This window comes from Malurus melanocephalus, unplaced genomic scaffold (genome assembly GCF_030028575.1).
Source record: "Malurus melanocephalus ecotype Western Australia unplaced genomic scaffold, MMel_1.1 scaffold_147, whole genome shotgun sequence".
NCBI classification, from domain to species: domain Eukaryota; kingdom Metazoa; phylum Chordata; class Aves; order Passeriformes; family Maluridae; genus Malurus; species Malurus melanocephalus.
In genome coordinates, this window is record NW_026623379.1 from 212,978 (window position 1) to 235,443 (window position 22,466).

The 22,466-nt window shown below is 41.0% G+C and overlaps 1 protein-coding gene across 3 annotated transcripts in view; it reads right to left on the reverse strand.

Annotated features, from left to right (window-relative positions):
- The window catches only part of TSPAN4 (tetraspanin 4), a 331,831-nt gene that overhangs the window by 41,239 nt on the left and 268,126 nt on the right, over window positions 1–22,466 (reverse strand). For all 3 annotated transcript variants that reach the window (XM_057371433.1, XM_057371432.1, XM_057371431.1), the window contains 2 exons: window positions 21,222–21,413; window positions 2,654–2,728 (listed from right to left, as the gene is read on the reverse strand). In XM_057371433.1, the coding sequence (XP_057227416.1) occupies window positions 2,654–2,728; window positions 21,222–21,284 (138 nt within the window). In that variant the 5' untranslated portion in view covers window positions 21,285–21,413. The remainder of the gene's footprint in view (window positions 1–2,653; window positions 2,729–21,221; window positions 21,414–22,466) is intronic.

A 22,466-nucleotide genomic window follows, 5' to 3' on the forward strand; every position in this document is an offset into this window, starting at 1 on the left:
CAAATTGGCTCCTTAAAAGCTCAGAGAAGCTGCTACAAAGTCATTAGAATGAGAGGCAGAGGTAAATTGTTKGGCTTCTCCCAAGCTAATGAATAAGAACAGCTGAGGCTGCTGTGAGTCCCACCCTTCCACAGTAAGAGAAAAAAAGCCATGTCCCAAAAACCTATCACTGAATGGCTGCAAAGAACTTTAGTCATGATGCTTTTTAGTAACTAACACAGGGCTAAAGCAACAGTCCCAGCAATGGATACAGAGAGACTGCCTCACAGCCCACAGTGTGTCCTCACACACACGGTCCACCCTCGCCTCACAGCTGGTTCTGCTCAAAGCCATAATCTGCAGAGTYCTCTTCTCCTTTCGCACACAAAACCAACTTTAMATTCTGCTGATGGACAAGTGTCARTGTAGAACGTTTCTTCACTGATCTYCCAAGGAACTACATTAACTGAATTACTGTGGTGGACTTGTTTGCGTTCGTACCTTCGCCATACACGTGGCAATATTGTTTTTCACATGAGGAAAGCCAGCACGCAAACTCTAAACATGCTGGATGAAAATATTAGTTTTGAGCTGCTGCTGTTTTATTTATTCTGGAGGCAGGACTGCAAGTGTAACACAAACTATTGATTTCCTCAAGATAAGATTTAAAGTCATAGAAGAATGTTAAGAGGCTCAAATTTGATCATCCACCATACCCAGACTACAGCAATTTGTTAACTCAGTGAAACTGCACTTGAACTGGAGCCCATATTTTAGACTCTGTTTTGATCTTACAGACAACTGCAGGGTTACTACCTCCTGCAGCATGTGAGTCAGAGGAAAAGTTAATTCCTGATCTCTTTATTAATAATCAATAAAAACCACTGCAAAYCAACAGGCTGAAGGAGGGAGGGAATCCCTCCTGGCACTTCTTCACTGTTTTTACCTCTGAAGAGCAAGGACAAACATTCTCTTTGACACACCTGTCAACCTAACAGTGCTGACTGCTGTATGAATAAAAACACTTTTTTTTTTCTCCTTTCCTCCATACCCACACATTTATTGATCTATCAGCCTCAACACCAACCAACAATGGGAGTTCTACTTGGAACATATTTTATAAACCAAATCCTTAACATTTTCACTCATTTCTTCTGTGTTCAGGACAGGTGTTTATTTTAGGTTGGCCATTATTTTAGAAACTAYTATAATTTCTCTTTGTAAGATCTCCTTAGTAGATCCTAAGTAGAGGATCTCCTTCCTTTTCCAAATTAAATCCAGGTTTTCTACATAATCTCTCCTTATGGCAGCTCTCTTCCACCTTTCTAGTGCTTCTAATAATTTCTGTAACCAAAACGAAATCCAGTGTTCACAGTGAAGCAAGTCTGTCTGTTAAAATGTGACATGATAATTTCTAACTGATTTCCTTTTTAAATAGAACCAAGTGCTGTGTTTGGGTTTTGGAGGCCCATTGCATATTAAGTAGAAGCCTTTACTCATGTATGATGTGTAGCTCTTTCTCCCAAGAGCTGACAAGTAATTCAGAATCCAATAATGCATACAAGTAACTTTAAATTGTCCCTTCTACTGTAATTACCTTGCAAGATAATTCCATGTTCCAGCTACAGAATGTTGTTTTGCAATCTAGCTCTTTAAAATCCTTCAGGACCGCAYCTGACAATTACTCACTTATACAACTAATATCCAATCAGCCACTTATGCCACTAATATACTACTAATAAATAATAATTAATTTATTAATGAACAGTGTTGTTTTGCTGATTTGGTTTTTTTGTTATTGCCTTTTCATTCCAGAAGGTGTTTATCACTCATTTACTTGATGAATGCTTATTCATGGCAAAATTTTGCYACCTTCCCTGTGATTTTCAAGTTCCCTTATTCTTCAGCTGTAAGAGACTTGGACAATTTTGATTGAATAAACAGGTGGCACATAATTATTCTCTTGTTTTGGATTAATTCATGTAAGATTTTTTAAAGAAAAAATATTTTAAGGATAAAGATAATTCAGATTACATATTACAGAYAATTACAGATTACACCGCCCTTACAACAGAAGGAACAATGGTCAAACATAAGCAAAATTTGAAAGCACAAATAAAAGCTGTGTTTATTGAACTTTTATGCATTTACCCTTGGCTTTTCACTGGGCTCTAAGAACACATGAGCTTCAAGGAGCAATGTGGAAAGATAATTTATTTTGTGCCTTTGCCTGTGCCGAGGGCACTTCTTTTTTAACAATATCAATGTGTCTCTTAAATCATAAACGTATTTTTTAAAAATCCTGTTCATTCTGATGGGTATTTCTTCCTACATGCTCCTAGTAAGGCTTGATGGCTTCTTCAATTTTTTTTATGGGGGGGTTTGCTGTTTGTGGGGATTTCTGTGGGGGTTTGTTTCCTTTTTTTTTTTTTTTTGTTAATGACAGATGCACTTGGCAATATCTGTGACCTTGAGTTGTACACTTGAGCAAGCAAGACAGCCCAGTCCTGGCAGGCTGTTTATACATTCTGAGAGAGCTCCTTCTGAGAGGAGTGTCTCAAGGAAGACAGAAGCATGACGTGCATACCAAGCTAAGTGCTTCATGATTTATTTATAGGGAAAAGGGGCATATAAATTTGCTGAAGGGGAAAGAAAAATGAAGAATTTGACTTACCTTGTCGGTGTAGACGAAGAACAGAATCACAACAGTGAGCTCCAACAGAAATATAATTAACAGCATGATAAAAAACTGTCAAGAGAAGAAAGGACAGGGGATAAAACAAAAGCAWAAGCCGTCAACATCTATTTCAGCTTTTTCTGGATGCACAGTAAGTACATTCAGCAGATCATGTAGAATGGGGAGTCACACAGGCAGCAGGATACAAAGCTGCAGCAACTGAAAAAGCARGTGAAGGACTAGTCAGGAAACACCCCAGTGTCTGGCAAGGATATGGTTCATTGATAGCACCGGTTTCAGTAGAACAGCCTAAAACCCCACCAAGAGTAACTCAGTGCTCTCTTTGACTGCAAACCTTGAGGGCTCTTCACATGCTAAGGTTTTCTTTTTGSCCCCCACAGGAAATCAGTGATGATATCCAATGACATCCATGAAATCCACAGCTTAACTTCCCATTGTAAGAAGAAACAGCCTGGGCCATAAATCATAAAGTCATAGCTCCTTTCAAGGGTAATTGTGGGATCAAAGGGAAGTAAAAGGTATCCCAAGTTAGCTTTATGAGCAGTTTCAGGGAGCTACACAAATCACCCATGAGTTTCAGTGGAAAGGGGCTGATTTGTACTGAAGACATCAAAGCAAAGTTGGTCCACCTCTCTTTCTCCTCATAAGCCATGGAATTGCCTAAAACCCAGCAGTTAAAGGCTCAAAGGACTGGATAAAACACTTTTAACACAGGGATTTCAGGTAGGTTCYCTAAAGCACTCAGTTCTGATCGACTTCAGCATCTGGAACTGCTGGCAATGCCAAACACTCCTGGCAAAGTCYATCCTGGGCATTTTGTTATGACGCTGGATGGGTCTGCAGCAGCATCAACTGCCAGCACAGAGTGAGAGCTATCACAGCATTAAACAAAACTGAGTTTTGCATTGATAGGGAAAGGAGAGAGCAATTCTGAAAACTTTTTAGGCTCARGCAAAGGTCCAGCTCCCTTTAACACAAAATTCACACACTTAGAAGCCTACAAGGCTGGAATTCTAATACTGAGCAACACCAAATTAATTGGAATCCCATTCCCAAGAGAAAAAAAAAMCAGTTACTGTCTCTTTAGCTTCAACCACAAGGCTGCAAACCTATGAAAGTTTAATAGCTACTAAACCTTTATCAGAATTTCTGCACTGCCTGGTAAGCCAAAACCAAACCTTTGAACCCACGGATTTATGTGACTGAATGGAGGGCAAAAAGTCACGAAGGGGGAAATACTTTTCTTCCCCGGTACAATTACTGTGTCTACAGAAGTCATTGCATTCTGCCCCAGGAATCTTAAATTATTTATTTTCAGATTTTCATCACCAGTATTTTCACACCTGCCTGACCCTAATACCAGATCCTATTACTGCCCAGTTTTGAATCACAGAACTCATTTACGCCTGTGATCCAAGCTGATTTCCATATCATTACCATCCAACACTGACCTTTGGTACGGCTTTGGAAACCTGTCTTGGTGCAGTTTGCTTATTTTTGACAATTTTAGCCTTCTGCATAGCATTAACTCGACCAGGACAAAGCACACCGCTCTTTACAAAGATGCACAGACACTTTGCTCTAGCTATTTGGCTGTAGAGTACTTTTCTGCTCATCCATAAAAGCATCACTTTTCTAAAATGTGCATGCGAGCACCATTTTCTCCCTGTGAAATTCCCTGGCATASACAGGATTGCATCATAATTTCTAGAACAAAGGAGAAAGACTGTTTCAGTCTTTCCTACCACAGCACCTCAGTTTCATCAGCTTATCATTTTGCCAAACCTTAATTGTCTGTGCTCACATATTCTGCATTTGTTTCTATCAAAAGGATAAAATCTTTTGGAAGAACATCAAAAATAGCACTCCAATTGCTTCTAAGAATGAAATATGGCAAAGTATGCTGTTCTTCCCAASTAAAATTTCTGGTGCTTTAATTTGAAATCCTCTCATACTGCAGTGTTTAGAGCAGGGACCTGAAACAGTGTARCTCCATTTCAGGCACTGAAACTTCAGCCTTTTGTCTTGCCCAGCTACGAGTGGATTTTTGTGGGAAAGTTATTAGATGTCAGGAGACTGCATTTCACACACCACAGAGATGAGAAGGCTCAGCAGCTAAAACCTGCAAATTGTACACCCACATGCTCACACATGACCAGACAACCCACAAACAGTCCCACAGAGCATCTTTTCTGYTCCTGTGGTGCTTTTCTGCCAACTCCCCAAAGTCAATAACCTCCAGTCCCACTTCACAGGACATGACCTGGAACAGTGGGTAGGTCCAGGAACTGGAACAAAACTTTGAGATCTGTTTTTCCTGTGCTCTCAAGAAGCTTTTTCTCCTTTCTCTGCAGGCAGCAGCATGGAGAGAGTACAGCTGAACCCAGGGAGTGACTGCAGGAGAAAGGCGACTCTAAGTAAGAATATTTTTACCAGCAGATGGACAATGGTTTGGCTTAGGATATGATCTGGTTGCAATTTTAGAAAAAYGACCTACAGGCAGCAGACATCCCAGGCAGGAGACACAGGGGGCAGGGGACACCTGTGCACATCGATTCCCGGAGGAATGAGGCCTTTGAGAGGATGGTGGCCTGAGGAGGACCTCATGCTGGAGGCATGGAAAAAAAAAAAAAAAAAAAAAAAAAAAAAAAAAAAAAAAAAAAAAAAAAAAAAAAAAAAAAAAAAAAAAAAGAAGGAGCAAGAAAGAAAAAATGGCTGAAAAAGGAAAGTGCCCTGCACTATGGGACTGGCTTGGAGACTGGCAATAGGGGAGGAATGGTATGTGGAGGGAAGTTGAGGTGTTTTCTCAAGTGTGTCATTATTTCTCAATACTAGGATCAGTAATCAAAATTTTATCTCAATTGTCAATAAAGTGAAATTTCACAGCTCAAGAATATTTTCCCCTGCAACACCATCTCTGCTAAAAGCTCCCATCTTCAGACTGGAGCAGGAAGCTGCCTGCCAGCTGTGCCATTTTGCCCACCAGCAGAGGGAAGCTGGACCTTCTGGTGAGACCATGATGGTGCTCCTGCCTTCCTCAGGTCACACCAAACAAATAGGCATGACACTGCCATCATAAAAGATGCTAAAATTGTAGAGTCAAACGCTCAAAATGGAGAAAATATCAGTTAAAAAATCCTCTCAGTGATGGTTATGTATCATGTCTAAGTCTTTCCCTACATAGGCTCAAAGGRTCCTCCAAGCTGGGAATTTGGTTTCATGCACTGCAGATCTTGGAAGCCATACAGTGAACCATACACTACTCAGAAAATCAAAACCTAGATTAGCAGGATAATCCTTTATCTCCACAGAAAAATGTTTTGGTTTTATATAAAATGTATAATTGTATCCTTTTTTTACATTTGTATTCATTGACTGAGCCCACATAGTTATATCACAGCTAATTAACAAGTATTAGGAATCCCCACATGCACAGGCAGGAGAGACCTGTGCTCTGTCTTTGATTACAAAGATTAATTAAGTGAGATCAACCTCAGTGTGGAGGCTTCATACTCATCACCTGGTAAAAGTTACAAGCAATTGCAKGTCAGCTCATCCATCATCCTCCCTCCAAAGAAGAGCCATACACAAATCCAAACCCACACCTTGSAAAGCAGAAATGAAGGCTTCAGCTTGCTCTGCCTGCAAAGGAAGGCTGGCACACTTGAGCATATCCTGCGATTCACCACACTAAAGTGCATCATGGACACGTGCAAAGCCTGCTCCTCATTCCCACAGCACCTTCCAAATGCAGTTCAGTTTCAGTTCCATCCCTACTATCATCCCAAAAGGAATGATGCCCAGCCCAGGGCCAGAGCCAGCCTGGCATATACCACTCAAAYCCAGAAGGAAGAAATGTGAGCTCACTGAAGGCTCACAGCACCTAAACCCCCACCACACCTGCTGGAAACTCTCACAGCTATTTTTCAGTTGAGTTCTCTCACTGTGGTTATAAATAARGAGAATAATAAAATAGAGTTCTGTTTGGTTCACTGGGGATGTAGGCTGTTGGTATAATAAAGATTTATGCATGGAGAAACAACAATCTCAAAGCAAAGCATTCATGTGAAACTCCATAAAAAAAGATTAAACTGACCTTGTATAGAGAAATGCTTTACCATAGCACTTGTCAAACTATAGGATGCAACCTAGCAGAGGTTCAGTGGAGAGGTCCCTACTGCTCAGCTTTTCATAAATTACACCTGAAATAACCCCATAGAAATTTTGATGAGGAGGGAGGTAAGGTGACACCCCTCTGTCTATCAATGCTGTTTTCCAACCCTTAAGAAAACCAAMGCCAGTTTCTCAGCAGCTATTTTCAGATTCCACAAAGCCTATGGCTTTCCCACAGATTCCCATTAAAGGAGTGTGGAAATGAAGTATGCAACTGCTACTAAACCCATCTCATAGATATGTATAACCCTCACGCTGCAAGAGAGAAAAGACTGCAAGAGGAGGTCCCAACTTTCAACTCCATTCCCATCAGATCTGTACCACGCTTTTGACCCCAACATTCAGTTTAGTTAATTCAGCCTCTCACTGTCAGTTGGAGCATCAAGAACAGTACCCCATGTACATCACTTAAAACACCTTTCCATCACTGCTCAAACAGGCACAGAACAATTGTACTCCTTTCCCAAACAAACAAGATTCCCTGGTTTCTCAGATGTTACAGACCCTTGCCTCTCTGCATGATGACTGAGATCACACACTGACACACAGGATTGGGCCTTCTGCTTCCCTACTCTTCTCCTTCCCAAAACTTTTCAATAGCTGGATCACATTGCTCAAGTTGCCCATCTCTCCGTGGCAGGAGTAGCTGATCTCAAAGTCTCCCAGAGACAAATGCAACCCAATACAATGAAAACCAATGTATGACTGTCCTGTTGGCCTACTAACATTTTGCTATGAGAATGAATGTGACCTGACTGATGGCGAAAGCGAGACTGCTGTGTGTGCACTGCTCGCTGAAGGAATGCTTTTAGTTWGATGGGGGCTGTCTCAGTAGGGGACAGTAAGAGCTCGGTGTGCCAGACCTGTTTGTCAACTTGGCTCATGACAGGAGACAGAAGTTTTTTGCAAAATATTACTCAAATCCTCTTCAATAGACATGAAAGTAGTAGGAAGACCCAAGAGCCAGCTGTTTCTTTGAAATAGTGACACATTCCAAAACAATTTTGAAGTTCATGGCTTAGCAAATAAATTGTTTAGACCAAACTGCATACAAATTAGCATAATGTTCCTAAGAAACTGAACAAATAACTTCAACAGACAGCCTGTGCTGCTGTCCACCAGYTTAAACAGCCTGCAAGGAGGACAGTTGGCTTCTTTTCTGACAGCCAGTATGTAATACAGCACATGAGCAGGGAGGCTGCTCCTGGAAAATGCTCCAGCAAGGTAACTGCTCTCCACCTGAACCACCTTGCAAGTTTAAGAAACAAAAAGATTTACAGGCAGCCCTTCCTCTGTAACATCAACTGCAAGTTTGGTACAGTGACGATACAAATGATACAAGCATTTTGCCTTTTAGTGAGGCTGGACCACCAAGCCCTCATCGATCAGCTTGAACTTCAGTATTACATTTCAATTCCTAATTAATACACACCCAGGTGGCAGAGAATCCTTTGGGCTATGATAGTTGGTCTTCATAGGCTGGAGGGGTTATTAATTTGTCTGCCTGGTCCTAATGTGTACATATATAACTTTGGTGTTCAGGAATGARCCAGCAATGGCTGCCAGAAGACAGAATAAGAATTTCTAGAATAACAAAAAGACACTGGTTGTCAGTGTCCTCTRGGGATCTCCTGGTTCAACCCCTACCTAAAAGCACAATCAACTATGTGAAGCTATGCAGAGTTACGCCAAAACACCTTAGGAGCATCTCCAAGGATGAAAATGAACAGTAATCCACAGACTTACTGGATACTTTTTCTAACACTTGACTATTTTCATGATAGAAAAAATAACAAAAATATTCCATACCTCTAAYTGGAATTTCCTCTGTTTTTAAGCTGTGCTTGTAACCTCTTGTACCATCCCTGTGGATCCTCCCAAAAGCCTATTTTCTTTAGAGTCTACTGCAAGGTAGTTGAAGACATGAATAAAACATCCTCCCTGCTTTAATTTCTTAAGACAGAACAAACGTAGCTCTCTCAGTCTGTCCTTGYACATCATGTGCCCCACAATCATCACAGTGGCCCTCCACTGGATCCCTTCCCCTCTGGTATTTATGTGTCTCTTCTACTGGGGAGTTTTAAATTGGGTTAAGCATTTCAGACGTAGCATTTTCTTATTATGGAAGAGGGTGTCATTGCTTCTCTGTGTCAAAAAATTGTAAAGGAAAGTGGGGCTTGGTATGGTCCACAATGACTCAATTATTACATTCATCATCTTATTCTGATGTGAGACAAAGGCACATATCTTAAAATGAAGGGTCTCCACACATTTGAAAGATCTCTGCTTGGTTTTCAGATTGCAATTCGATATGAACAGAAATACTGTCTAAGGTAACTTCACATCCTGCACACACCCCTCTCTTTAGAGACAGCATCCTATATTTATTACTGAAGGTGTAAACAGTACCTCTCCTTTTTGAATAAATTATGTCAAATCTCTATCTACTTTCATGGAAAGAAAATTAGCTCTATCCCTGCTGAAACCAGGACACCTTGAAATTCACAGAGCTCCATTTTAAAGTCAAAAGAACTTAATGTATTTTATAGCAGCCACACTTTACCAGGCTGCCTGAAAATTTAAAGCTTACCTTGAATTTTATATATACTCCATAATTTTCCCATTATTTTATCACAGATTATTTATATTTAAATATTATTTAATGGATTGAGAAATGATGTCTCATTACTATGGTTGGCATTRTTAAAATCTTTTATCTTCCCTGCAGTGGTGTAACATCTCCATGCCCAACCAAATTACGACAGATGCATCAACAAACTTTGATGCTTAAGTTGAGCAACCAAAAAGGGGTGCAAAAATCACTGTCAGAAATTCAGAATGCTATAAACTATCRCCAAATTTACTGCCTATTCCACATTTCGGAAAAAAACAAGCCACCTAAAAAAAGTCTGGATCAATGCCAGAATTCCCACGAGATACTGAAAAAAATAACTCCAGGAGAGAGAACCACCCACTCCTCATAAGGGTCCTGTATTTCTGCCATTGTTGGATCTGGCTTTGCAAGCAGAGCAATATGAAGATCATCCTCAAGCATTTTAAAAGACTTCCTATAATAGCTTTTTAATAACATACTGGTACTTGACTGTCACAGAATAAAAACTGATTCGGTACAGATTGTGTCAGCACTCAAAAAAACCCTAATGAAACTTTCTTCCACTTTTGAAAGCAGAAGTGTTCAATGTATCACTAGTTCTCCAAGAAGTTTGATTTAACATAATTCYCTGAAGGCATCTTGATCTGATATATTAATAGGGAGTAGGAACATTATGAAAGATTCCCTCTTTTTTTGTTTAATTTCCTTTGATTTTCTTTTCCAAGGTACTGAGCAAAGAGAAGAGAACAGAAGGGAAAGTGCAGTGGGGATTGCACTTAGAACTGACTTCCTCTGCAGCCTGGAAGCCTTGTACAGAAAGAGACAGAGCAGTGAACGAGAAATGACAGGACAGTACCCAGACTGCAACAGTAACTGGAATTATAGTCAATAAAATCCCAGAGTATTAGTCTACTACATGAACTTCAGAGCAAAAGGGAAAGGGCAGTTTTTTTCTACCAGTTTCCATCACAGGGGATTCTGAGTATACATCTCAGTACCCAAGGTTTTGCTGACACTTGGTTTGAATGCTCCTTTCGTTAGCTCCATGCAATTGTTCCTACTTAACCACCCTTTGCAGCAGCATGAATACTTCCTTTCTGTCCACAGCATTTATACTCCTTGAATATTTGTAGATTTATGTCCCATCTGAGCCCTCTCTCTCTCATGCTGCGCATATTTAGCTCTTTAAGTACTTCCTTGGAAGTAAATCTCTTTAGTCTCACAATCATCTTTTTCAGCATAAAAATGATAAGTTTGCTCATAAACTGTAAAAAGGCAGTAATGTATATGAGCAAACTTATGAACAGAAACTCCATTATGAAAACGTCATGTATCTAAATTTGGTTCATCAGCTATTATTCTCTGAAAGCCTTAATAGCTACTTCATTCGGATTGTGACAAAGTCTTTCATGCACAGTACAGCTGTTTGTGTTTGGACTATATATTTTATGAATGTGCAAAAACTCCTGGTGATCAATAAAGCCCAAAGAAATCTGCAATAGTTATTTCTGGGAAGATATACAACATATGCAGTCTTAACAYATGAACAGGGTTTCATTTCAGTCTCATTACTGCTTTAAGTTGGAATCATTCAGTCTTAGTGCATCAGTGAGAGTTGAGAGACCTGATATTTCCATATTCTGCACCAAAGGGTTTTAACTGGTATTTTATGCCAYTTCTAGTAATTTTTCATATTCTATAAAAACTGACTCAAAACCAATGAGATGTCATCAAATATTAGCCAGGTATCACTCTCCTGTCACAGCAGAGGGTGGGATCTGCAGCAGATCACAGACTCCTTGGCACAAATAAAGGTCTCAGTGGCCTTTAACTTTTTAAAGGGTTGCTTCATCTCTTCTGCAAACATAATGCAAAGATGTGGCATGATCTGGTGTGACTACATTAGTCAGGAGAGAAACATGCTACTTGGGAACTACRAGTGGCTGAAGAAGAAATAAAACATTAAAGCAGATCCTTCACGCCCCTGTGCCACCCCATTAATAACAAAGCAGTTGCTTGAGTCCATCTAACACAGGTGAGGGATACAGTCAATGCAACTTAAAGGCGCTGGCATGGGTTTATCATCTATGGTGATGACATGCAATGTTCATTTGTGTCCAAACTTACACCTTTTACTCACACTTTAACAGCTTTAACCTGTGTATTCAGCAAATTAAGCTTCTTCCTGAAACTACTGTTCCCAGTGTATTTGTCATGTGGAAAGCCAGCATGAAACAGGATCAGACAGCTCAGAGCCCCRAGAGGAGGAGGAGAAGAGCAGCGAGTGGTTCCCACTCCCTCGCTGCGTGCAGAGTGAGGGGCTGTGGCAGGGCTGGCTCCACACTCTGCTCACACTGAACATCTGGCTGACCCCAAGTGCTGGGCACAATGACAGAAGCTCCCCCAGGACAATAAGGGCAAATAGCATGACCATGCTGCTCAGCTGACTTGTGATGAGCTGAAGGGAAAGAACCTCACTGTGAAATTCTGCAGTTCTACCTTTACACATATTTGCAAACCCAGAGCTAAGCTTGCAATAGGACCTCACCCGCCAACTGTAACAATAGAAAAATTCTCATATTTCTAGTAGTCTCAAAACAGTGTCTAGAAACAGTTCTGCAAGTGAAGGAGATGGTGAGAAGAAGATAATCAAGGAGAAAATAAAGGACAAAGTATTTTGTCTGCATTTAAATTCTGCTGCTGGTTTTACCCCCAGTTTGTGGTTCTCAAATATGCTACACAGAAGCCGCTGCATCGAATGCACGTCAGTAAGTAGCARCTTAAAACATGAAGAAGTAGTCAGTTTGGTTTACCTAATTCTGCCTTTCAGCTGGTAATACTGGGGGTCTGAAATGTCCATAGCATCAATTCAGCTCTGGCTGTAYCTTGTGTAGGCATCATTGACTTACACAAACCAGCCTCCATTTCTTTACCTCCAGAGTAACATTTTTCTGGGCGCCAGGAAATTCTAATCCTTACAGAAAAAGCTAATGTTGCTCCTCAATTTAGATTGCACTATTAAAGTGGTTAGAAATAATAAATGAATGACTGGGAATACAAGCACACATGCTGCTTTGGTAAGCCTATTGCTTTCTATCTGAAGAGATAATCTTATTTTTAAAGAAAAAAAAAATTAGCAAACAACATGTTATGCTCAAAAGTGACATGAATGTCTGGGCTGGCAAGGAACGCACAGGTTACCGGTTCTTTAGTTTCAAAATGGGAGTAATTGTGTTGTCTTTCAGCTCTTGCAGGTGATACTAGGTCTAAATCTGGAAAATATTCTTTTGAAGAACTTCTGGCATATGAGAGCTGGTTGAATGCTGAGACAAAAGTTGGGATAAGGGAGACTTTGTAGATGACAAGGGAACTTGTGCCTGCACAGTCTGTCAGAGAAGCTGATATTGCTGATACACTTTAACCAGCAAGGAGTTAGGAACTCCAACACTGAGAGCCATTTAAACAAACAGATTAAACTTCCAGCTGATCTAAATTAGTACAGCTCCCCTGACTCTTGCACAAGGTGCTGCCACAGTGTGCGATGGCTGTAAATCAGTGTCTTGGCACTACAAAAAGGAATGGGGATGCTACGAAAAGGTTCTTCACTGTCCAGAACTAGCACCCCAGAGAAGTGGGGCTCAAAGCCTGTTCAAGGAATTCCTGGATGACATACTTAGTTGTRTGGCTTAGTTTACCTAGCTAGTCTTGCAAGGAATAGGACTCAATGATTCTTACAGGTCCCTTCTAAATCAAGACACTGTGTCATTCTGTAATTCAAAGCACATCAGGCACCAGTGGTATTGCATCAGTCTGTATCAGAAAACTAAATACACCCTATGAGGTAAGCCTTTCACACACTGCCCCTAGGATCAAGTCTAAAACCAGGAGGGAAGGGAAAGAGCTTTATTCTCTCTCTCCTCTGTTCCCAGGTCCTTTGATTAACTGCTCCCAGAGCTGAAGAAATAAGGGAGGAAGGGGAGGACTCATCCARGTTCCATCCCTTCATGAGTTTCAGTATCAGCCAAGCAGAAGGGGCTAAAACCTGAAAGGCAGTGAGGAGCAGATTCTTCACAATAGAAACAACCAAACTAGGGAAGATTAGTGCTTAGCCCAAAGAGGGGCAAGCTGGGATTTCACATGCAAGACAGCACTACACAGGGAAGYGATATACATGATGTATAATGCTCTCAGGCTGTATGTATGGCATCTGTCTGGTCTCTGCATTACTTGCCTGCTGCTGTGGCTGCAGTCAGCACTTCCCTGATTTTGCTATTTTCATTGCTACAACACCAGCTTATGTGCTAAACTGGAATGAGAATCTACTGTTTGATCTGYAGCATTAAATTACTGAGATGAAGTCATTTACAGGCTGTTTCTTTTCCATTTAGTTGCTTTGAAATAAATTCCCTGTCACCAATGAAGTTTCAACTGCCAGCTCTCTGGATCCAGTTATAACATTGAAAACAGTAGGGTTTTTTTGACTCTTTTTCTTCCTACTCGTTAACTTTTTCCTTATTTTCTTTATTGCTGCTTCACTTACAGATAAGCTGGCTGGAGTTCAGAAAACTCTCAACAGCCCAGTACAAAACATCATGGGCGCTCATTTTCCCCTTGGACTATTCCATAAATGAGAATCTTTTGATATCTGGCTAGTACACAGATATGTATATAGCATGAGTGCATTCCACAGCTGGTCCTGATCTAATATCAAAGTTTAATTCTGATTTTATTCATTCCAGCAGCTGTGATGAACTCCTTGCTTATTAACACGAGGTTATCATTTAAATTAAAATGAGAACACAAATCTGCCTGTTAATGATTATTTTCCTTCCCCTTATCACTAACTATTGTTTCAGCTTTTCTAAAATAAAAATCAGGGTTATCCACAAATCAGGAATAAGGGGAAGTAGGTGTACCTAATCTGTTTTGTTAATCCATAATGTGATGGAAAATACCCAATTTTGGTGCTTCATAAGAAGGCAGCAGGCTTTGGCTAATGAGAGAGGAATCAGCATTTTGTCTGCTTTAAGCCCTTTGCCCTTTCTAATTTGTTCTTGTGTAGGTAATATGTGGTGAAGGATCCCCTCATCCTCTACCTCTTTTGACTGGATTATTGGCCAYGCTGCATCCCAACCAGCACAGAAGAACGTATTCTTGGTACCAAATCATTGGAGGAACAAAAAAGTGSCACAAAAACCTGAGGGTGAAATAAACAACTGTCTATGAACCTTATTTCCTTCTAGGACACAGGTTATTATTTAAGTTTCAAGTGTCTGGAAACATGGTTTCTATAGATGTGTGCTGTAACAACCAGAGATTAAAATCTATCCCTCACAAAAGGATACTGTTTTTTACCAAGATTACTATGATCTCCTGTACCAAAATTAAATTCCCATTTWAAAAAAAAWATGCACTAGACCATGTTCACAGGCCCTTTCCAGCAGCTTCTCTAAATGTTGTCACATTTAACTGAAGGCAATGTTGCAATTAATCTGATCAGCTCAGCTGGGACAGCCTTCAGTGTTGCCCGTGGGAAAACAGCTAAGTCTGCCAATTATTATTTTCAACAAAATAAAAATTAAGAAATAATTTTGCTTTGGGATATTTATTTTTCATTTGGACATGATACGTATGATAAAGAAATCAAAATAGTCATTACTATTATGGAAACATGGACCAAATGCTTCCTAAAGGTCACTGAAGCACATGGGATGGCTAGACATGTTCTGCTGTAATCACAGAAAGGTGATGAAGGCACTGAGTTGAGATTTAGATAATTTGGGATTGCTTCATGGCTCTCTCACAATSTCCCAGTGCAACCTACACAAGGCACTTAGCTTCACTTTGCTGCAGCTCCCCATCTAATGAGGATAATAATATTTTCCATTTGTCTTATCTAATTAGATAGTAAGCTCTARTGATCAGGGTACCTCTGCTTACCAGGAGTTTCATACAGAATGAGCATCCTCCCAGGCTGCCTGCAGGGGATACTGTAATACAGGCAATAAATTACATAACCCATCACGATTTAACGTCCGGAGCTGAGACTTTTAACCTGGACTATTCATGGAATAATGAATGACTTTTTTCAGGGCAACCACACAAATACAGATCTCTGCTAAATATGTACAAAGGCAGAGAATTTGGGAAACTTGGCTCCTCAAACATAGATCTTAACCAATTAACCTAAAATATAACGTTTGCACAGACTCTTAAGGATCAGCTGGGTCAATGTTTGAGCATCAAAGTAATTAATCAGGCATAAATCTCTTTAGCATAGAGAAGTGGTCTGTTCAGGTGTTCACACAGCACCTGCCTGAAGTCAGCACTGTGATGAGGCCACCACAGCTGATTGTGTTGGAGTGGCAGAGAAAAGTGGTGCCTCAGCTCCTGCAAGAGCCTGCCCTCAGTGGGAATGCACACTCATTGCATGGGGGTTAAGAGCACACAAGCCAAACATTTTGTTAAAATTCACAAAGGTGGTGRATATGGCTGGCTAATAGCTCTGATGCACTTTAGAACTGTATCGCATTTCCATAGGGAAAACTAGCAAAAATGCATTTCTAATTTCTTATCAAGATAACCCATAGAAATTTGCATCTAGATGATCCAGAAATGCAAGGCCAAATACCTATTAAAAAAAAAAATCAATGGAAGTCCATAAATTAACCTTCTCAAGTCAGACTCTTGGCTTATTATCTCTGTCACTGGTTCAGGACACTGACCCAACCCCTCAGAATGAAGCTGCCATTTTCTAACTATGGCTGAGCTTGTAGCAGAGGAACCTCAGTCATACAGTCTTGAGCAAAAACACTCACAGAAATGCCAAACAAATCTTACTAAAGCACTGTTTGCCTACTTCATTCATCAATTTGCATCTACATTCGGATGTAAGATTATATACACCAGGTTGCACACCTATCTGAGGAATGCCTGTTGTTTTGAGGCTGCTAGGGTAATCTAACAATGGAAAAGTTTATCTTCTTTCACRTTGCAGTTGGAGCAAATAAGAATCAGTGCAAATACCCATTCTTTGTTCACCAAAATCTTAAAATGTCACCTGTAAAATTCACCCTGTGTATTTTTGAAGAATGCATAAGGATGGCTGAGGTTTCCTTTTATTTTTTTCTTTACACTCTTAGATTTTCATATTATTCTGTTCCTCTGAATGTAGAGAAATAGGAATGGGTCTGTTTCTTAAGAGATTAAGGAAGCACTGGCCTGACTATACATTGCTACTGAGTAAAGAGTATCTGCAGTGGACACCAGGTAATTCCATTCAAGTCAGTAAATCTGTGAAGCTTTAGACTATCTAAACTCTTGATTCAGAGAGTTAATGTGGATCATTCCTGTCTACTGCACATAGCTGTGCAAAAAYCTCATTTACAAACTAAACTTTACTTCTACTTTTGATCTTCCTTCCTCATCTGTCCTCTACTTCTCAAAATACTTGGTCTGCTCTCCCTTCTTTCAAAACTCATAGGTAAATACCAGAGTAAGCATTTACTAACACCCACACCTAACACCACAGCAGTCCAATACCAAAGAGCTTACAGGTATGCTCTGACAACCCAATACAAATGTCATATGTGCAGAACACAAAGATACATGATMAGAGTCTCATCTGCTCTGCAACTTAGTGTATGAAATGTAAATATGTTGAAATGTCTCTTTGATACCTCTCATTTTTCATTCACTCAAGCAAACTCCCTGGGAAATCTCATCCCTTATCACATCATCAAACAGTAGCACTATTCCTAAGGCAAGACCTTCCACAAACATCCTGCATCTCCCTCCACATAAACTTTTGCTCCTCCAATGCAGGGGGGTTGAGCCAGCAGTTCTTCCTGCCCTGCTCCCTCCCAGTTCATTTTAGGATCCCAAAGGTGCTCCATGCCTCTTGCASTATCTCCAATGTCTTCCTCTAGATTGCCCACCCCAGTAATAGCAGCCCATTCTCTCAACTGCCAACTGCCCCATGCCTCCATCTTTCTCTGCTTTTAGGAAGCAGAACAAGAAGGGCTCCYATTGTATGGGAAATTTGTCTTTCCAGTCCTTGCAGATCAGACTCCCAACAAACCCATGAGGAGTGGGAGAYATGAGCAAGCTGAGATCCCAACTGCCCTTAGTTAAACCAGGCATGACCAAACATGTAGTTTGTGGGCTTAAAATGCCACAAGCATCTTCAACAAGATCTTAAGGGTGTGATTTCAGAGTAGGTGGCAACTAGTGGAAAACCATTCACATGCAAAGCATCTGGAAAACCGTCCACATCATCTTTACTATTGTGTATGGTCATACTTAACATCCCAGGCTTTCTCTCACACTGTACAGAGCAGAGGAAAAGGGGAGGTCAGGGAAAACCACGACTCACTCACTCAGAGATACAGAGCAATGCTGTGCTCATTGCAGCAATGTCTGCCCTCACATGTGTAGGATATCTATGTCTGCCAACCCACCATGATAACATTCCTAGGTATTACCCCAGCTTGGTTTATTCCACTTTTTCTTCTTTTTGTCCATTCCAAGCCTCACTTCATCAAACTATTGCATACAGACTACTGAAACATGCAAAGTATGCAACATTCCAGCTTCTAACTTCATGCTTTCCTTTTCTTTGAATTTCCATTAATAACTTTCCCATGCTTTTAAGCCCACCACAAGTCTGTTACAACTGCCTGTCAACCTTGTCTAACTCCTGTCCATCCCAGTTCCCTAGGTTTGTTTTGTGCTCTGAGTAAACCTGATCAGGTGAAAGGAGTCACTGCCCCTGCCAGGGGAGTTGGAATTAGATAATCTTTAAGGTCCWTTCCAACCCAAGCCATTCCGGGATTCTGGTGTTTGGGCTCAACAAATATCAAGAGGTGAGGGCAAATTCATTATCCAGGGAGTAGTGCAACAGAATATACTACCCATACAACCAAACAGCCTCCCCTCTTAAACACCTGTGTAGACTTCAGTTTCTCCACCTCTACTTTCAAAGCTCCTATTTCAAGATGGAATAAACTGTTACAAAAGGTTAGCTAAAGCAAATGCTGCACAAAAAGATACAGCAGCTGCATCACACATGAGCAAGACAACTTACTCCATGAGTGCCTGTCACATAAATTCAGTTCCAAAAGCAACCATAGCTACTACCAGGTCCAAGGCTAGATGTTAAGTGGCAGCTAGATGTTAAGATGTTAACAAGGACATGTTGAAAGGAGTGTAAGGATTTGATCTGGGAGCAATTGTTAAATACCGTATGTGTCACAGACACACAAGGCTGGAAACACTTAGGAGCTTTCTCTTTACAATTTAGATGGCAAATCCTACTTCAAGCCAGCTGCAACAAAACAATCCTCGTAAAAAGCAGTAGATAGGGCAATTTCAGGGATGTTTAACAAAAGTCAAAGATATTCTGGGAAGAGATAATTTCGTTGTGGCAGAACACAGCATTGGGAACATCTGTGGAATAAGAAAAGCATGAAGGGATCCAACAACTACACACCCTAAGAACAGCCTTGGCTTGATATTCAGCAATATCTTTCATTCAAGCATTTGTTTTGCTATCTGTGTTACCTAGGAAAATAGGAGCTGGCCAAAACCAAATGCCCCAGCCCTGAACTTGAAAACACTATTTTGAACTCTAGTCCAATAGAACCAGCAATCTAGGGAAAGGAAGACTAAAGAAAAACCTGCATGATAAGGGTTTGCTCCCAGAAACAGGAGCTGCTACCACCATCCATTTCTCTTCCAAAGAGACAGAACAGAAAAAAACCCCACAAAACTCAGAAGAGCTCAAAAATTTCACTGGTATTTACTGATAGTAAGAAACTACCAAGGCAATGCAATGTTGAAAGTTACTCTAGACCAAATAAAAATTGAACTCAATGTGGACTAATTAACCTGTATTTTAGCCCTCGGCAGTCGGGTTTATTCAGAATTAAAGTAGCTATAATCAGCTTTAACATAACTCAATTTCGAAGAAAATTGAGTAAAACAGAGRCCACACTGAATTGCTGCAGTACAGGAAGGTAAGGATAGGCACAGTGAAATGTGGGTACCAAATCAGATCAAGCTTCCCCACTCTCCCATCCAGAGAGTTCCTAAATGAATTTGGATTTCTCTGCACCACTTAACTTGCTCCATCAAGTATAGTCTTGATGTCATCCACTGGAGGACACTGTATTCTGAGTGCTGTGCAGRGTGTCAGGAGGAGCAGCACCTGCAAACATTTTTATCTCCCCTGGGTGCCCAGCTGGGGCTGGCTGAGTGCATTCACCCTCTCTGGGCAATGATGGCTGATCAAGGGAGACTTTGCCCTTGCCAAAAGGAGAGAAAAGGGCCAAAGAACCATAAGGGATAAAAGCCTTAAATTATTCCAATACTGAAGACTGATTGCCACATCCTGACCTAATCCTGACACAGCAGCAGGCCCTGCTCACTGCTGTCACACCTGAGCAAGGCCTTGAGGACAGCACAGGGTAGGTGATTCATTTTGCAAATATAAGATATACCATTAGAATCTGCACCCCGTGGACTCCTGCTGTATTGTCCTTGAAACTGTAATCCATTACATCTGTCTGGGCAGACACTTCCTCCACAAAGTGTGTGTTTATAGGACTATTAAAAATGTCAAGGACTTGCAGCGTCAGATTCTGACTTCAGCCTTCCCAGTTTAAATTTTCACTCACATAACTTCCTTAATTTCCATTTATATTGCTCATTTTAGTTTCAAGCCACAAACACAGCCTTTACTAGCCTAGACTGACTAGTTCCTGCCTAAAAATCAGCAGGAACAATTGATTAAGACAAGGGTTTAAAAAGAGTCTTCTGTTGAGGCTTTGAATGTCAGTCACTGAGTGACTGGGGGGCTGTGTGCCTCAACTCATTCTGCAGTTTCCCAGAGGGAAGAAAAAATATTTTGTGAAGCACAGTAAGGAACAGCCTTTTGCAGAGGCATCACCAGATCACCAGCTGAACCACAGCTTCTCTTCATTCTGAGGTTTGCCAAACCTCATGGTGAAGTCCTACACTTGAGCAGCAAGGTCACCTCACTTCCTGGTCCTCAGCCGACCAGGACACAAAATACACACTAACACCAACTACAGAAAGTATRCACTACTCCTAAAGTTCAGCTCTGAAAGGCATCGAGCTGCATTTTGATAAAACACACCAGGGATACGGCTCCAGCTTCTGTGAGATCATGGACAGCTGGCACCTCATAAATCTTTGATTTCACAGCAGTCTCCTTGTGCTATCACCTTTGCTTCCTGACATCTCAGCTTTCGGAGAGTTAATGGTTGGCAAAACCAGCACTGTCAAATCTGAAAGTCTTAATTTTCAATTTAAACCAAATTTTCAATTTAAACCAAAATCAACCTGTTTCCTGCCTACATTGATCTTTCTGCCCAGGACTTCAGATCATCAGTCCCACGAGTGCAGTTAGAGTAGATTGCTACCAAAGCTGAGTGAGAAGAAATCCAAAGAGTCACTGCAAAAGATGTCTTTACAAAACTCTTCCTCTTCTCTAAGAGTTCAAGGAAACCTACACCATCTCTAAAAATTCTCCTCTTGCAGGTCTCATCCTCCWTGGACAGTGTTGTCAGGAATGATCTGGCAGCACCTTAGAGTGATCAAAGCCTGATTCACATGTGACTCACATCTCAYGTGTGTCAAGTGGGCACCTTCTGCTGAAATACAGGTCACTACAACATGCACTGCAACAGCACCAGCATCACGAGACAGCAAACACGGCAGAAGATCAATACTCACACTCAGCAGGAGGCACTTGTTTTCTTTGACGGCACCTATGCAGCCCACRAAGCCAATGATCATGACAAATGTCCCTGTGACGATCAGTAGGTTGGCAGCTGACAGGGACGGGAAGGAAGAGGAGAGGGTGGCAAAGTTCCCTTGGGTGACAGCCAGCCAGATGCCCACRCCAAGGATTCCACAGCCTCCCAACTGGGAAAACAAAAAGAAACAAAGAAACTCAGTTATCGCATCCAAACAACCCCAGGTATAAATACACATCAGTATGTCAGTGCAGCAAACCAGCAGTCACACCGAGTACAAAATGATCTCTTATAGCACTTGCAGTTGGAAAAGCACAGGAGAAAGAAAAAATATTATAGAGAAGTCATCAGTAGGATGCAACACTCAGAAAGATACAGATTTTCTAAATCCAAGACACAACCTCAGATACCAGGTCTTTTGCTCTCTAGTGAAAAAGCAGACACTGAGTAAAGGAGAAAATTCCCAAAGGTTCAGCTCTCAAAGGGACTGCAAAAATCCATGTCCTATTTAGGTACCTTACAGAGCTGGCCAGCATGGCTGAAGCATTTTTGATTCCCCATTCTTCCCATTCCAGTACAYGGTCTCTCATCCCTGACACATGCCATAAACAAATGTAGCCAGAGCATCCCTCTSGCAGGACACCTCATACTTCTCAGTTTCTGCCTAAGCTCAAGCCTCCCTTGGAAGCAAGAGAGTATTTAGAGTATACAGCAAAGGAGAGAGATTTTGCATTATTATCTAGTCACGCAGCACAGCAYCACTTAGGTTTCTTTCTTTCCTGCTCTCCCTTTAAAATAACCAATTTTTATTGAGTTTATAATTGCACTTTATTATCCAAATCAATTAGGGGCTAAGAAAGAAATTGTGTTCACAGAGTAGTRAGCCAGACATATGCAGGAGCATATCCACTAAATACCTGCATAAAATGGATGAACATAAGGCAGCTCATGAAGCAGAGAAGGAAAAAGACAGAGCTAATCCTGGGGCAGAGCTAAACCTCAGAAATGAAAAACAGAAGAGAAACACAAAAGCCRAAGAAATTTCTTACACTAATTACCAAGGTTGTCTCCCCAATGCCACTGAATTCCTCCCCAAATAAGGAACAATAAAGGCAGCTGTGTTTTAAGGCCACTCTCCTCACCCCAGCTGCAAACCAACCTACTTTGTTCAGAGTTAAGGAAACAAACAATACCTCACTGCCATGTACCTCAGCTGCACCAA